This window comes from Selaginella moellendorffii, unplaced genomic scaffold, assembly GCF_000143415.4.
Source record: "Selaginella moellendorffii unplaced genomic scaffold, v1.0 SELMOscaffold_15, whole genome shotgun sequence".
Taxonomy (NCBI): domain Eukaryota; kingdom Viridiplantae; phylum Streptophyta; class Lycopodiopsida; order Selaginellales; family Selaginellaceae; genus Selaginella; species Selaginella moellendorffii.
Genome location: NW_003314276.1, coordinates 1,631,664 through 1,633,730, shown reverse-complemented (window position 1 = coordinate 1,633,730; position 2,067 = coordinate 1,631,664). Strand labels below are relative to the sequence as shown.

The window sequence follows — 2,067 nt, the reverse complement described above, 5'->3', positions numbered from 1 at the left end:
AATGAGGAAGCGCTGTGGATGAGGGTATTGATCGCTGTATCACCAAAGCTTGACTTAATGGAGTGAATGTAATGGCTAGTGGTCTCTTTGGGATTCTTGCAATGCCCCAACTAACTTTTCAAATGGTTAAAAACCTTTTATACGAGAAAAGTTGAGATATGATGAAGAGATTGTTACTGGGATAAGTCTCCGAAAGCTGTAAGGAATTTGAATTAAGAAATTTTCCAAAAACACACGTTCTCTTGAATGCATGCATGCAAACTCGATGCCCTCTTCCCTCATTTCGTTCTTACCTTTTCTCTCTCTCTCTCTCTCCCCCATTGTTTCTCAAGCACGAGACATTGATCGCATTTGGATACATTTTTTCTTTACCGTTGGATTTCAAGAAGCTTTGTTGGCAGTGATGATCTTGGGTGCTTGAATGTATTAGTCGCTGCCGATCCCAATCCACTGCGAGATTTCACAAGGTAGGGAGCTCTTAGCGATTTCGTGCTACGAGATGTTAATGGGGATGTTCGCAATAGACCCGGTGGTGTTCGTGCTGTAATCAACATGACAACCCTTACCTCTCCGTCCGCTCCAGCGACTAGCAAGCTCGCGTCACACATACTCTGCCAAAAATGAGTAGTTTAGGAAAACTTAAAGGATTTGTTTATAGTAATTTGCAGAAAAGGCACCTAGCTTCAAGAAAATGGAGAAAAAGGAGCTTATTTTAATTAAGCAAGGACAGAAAAATTCTTTAAATCTTGGTGGTGATGTCTCGCCCGGGAACGCACACAGCGGGCGGGGCCAACTCGAGCTGCGGGGTGTATGGCAGCATATTCTCCTTGAGCTTCCGGATCATGTCCAGCCCGACGTTGAGCGCGGTTGCAGAGGACCTGTCCGGGATCATCAAGAGAGCACCACCACTTGTCTGCACAACACACGAAAGAATAATAAAAAAAAAAAAAGGATCAGAAAACATTAAAAAAACGTGCGAAGCTTTTTTGTTTACCAGAGTTCCTGGGTTTTGGCTATTGAGGGCCGAGATGTAAAACGCACGCTTGGTCCCAACGTTGATCTCAAAGTGCATCGTTCCTCGCGGGAAAACCGTGAGATCGCCCGGGTGCAAAAGGTTGATGCGTGGTACTCCTGGAAAAAATCACAGCATGAGAGAGAGAGAGAGAGAGAAAGAGATTTCGTACCGGCTGTATCCACGAATCCAACTTGAAGAGGCCCGCCAGAGACCAATGTGAGGAGCTCTGACGCTCGAGGGTGCGTGTGTGGCAGATTGACTCCACAGGGAACCATGTTAAAGTGTACATAAGTTATCCCCTGGGACCTGCAAGCAAAACAAAGGACAACCTCCATCAAAACCGCGATCTCGAGCTAACAGAACGAAAGGCAAAGCGGAAGACAAAGTACTCGATTCCTGGGAAGAGTGTGATGTTGATCGCGGCGCGAAGGCCACCAGGTCCATTGCTCACGTCGCCATTCTTGAACACATCTCGCAGCACGAAGTCGCTGAGAGCTCCCGGGCTGTCGAAATCTTGCAGCGGGTCGGGGTCGGCGGCACTCACAAACACATTCCCTGCGGCGGCGCCCAAGATCATCACCATCAGTATGAACTTCTTGTACTCCATCGCAAGAAGATCAAGATCTAGACCAAAGGAAAGATGATCTCCGGAAACTGAGAAGAGCGAAAAGGAGAAAGAAACGAGCGAATGAGTTGTGATGGAAGAGATGATAAATCTGCCAGAAGAAAGTTTGTGGTTTATATACAGTGGCAAGTCTTCAAAGTCTGTAAAATAAATCCACAAACACGCGTTGATCACGCATGCATGCAAACTCGATGCCCTCTTCCCTCATTTCGTTCTTACCTTTTCTCTCTCCATCTCTCTCTCTCTCTCTCTCTCTCTCTCTCTCTCTCCCCCCCATTGTTTCTCAAGCACGAGACATTGATTGCATTTGGATACATTTTTTCTTTACCGTTGGATTTCAAGAAGCTTTGTTGGCAGTGATGATCTTGGGTGCTTGAATGTGTTAGTCGCTGCCGATCCCGATCCACTGCGAGATTTCGCAAGGTAG

The 2,067-nt window shown here is 46.5% G+C and overlaps 1 protein-coding gene across 1 annotated transcript; it reads right to left on the bottom strand.

Moving 5' to 3' along the window:
• Positions 1 to 694: 694 nt before the first annotated feature.
• Positions 695 to 1,698, bottom strand: LOC9633167 (putative germin-like protein 2-1). Its single transcript, XM_024675680.1, has 4 exons — positions 1,405 to 1,698; positions 1,185 to 1,321; positions 995 to 1,131; positions 695 to 913 (listed from the first exon to the last, which is right to left on the bottom strand). Exons 1-4 carry the CDS (start codon positions 1,620 to 1,622, stop codon positions 740 to 742), a joined length of 666 nt encoding a protein of 221 aa, XP_024531448.1. The 5' UTR covers positions 1,623 to 1,698; the 3' UTR covers positions 695 to 739.
• Between the last annotated feature and the right edge of the window lie 369 nt (positions 1,699 to 2,067).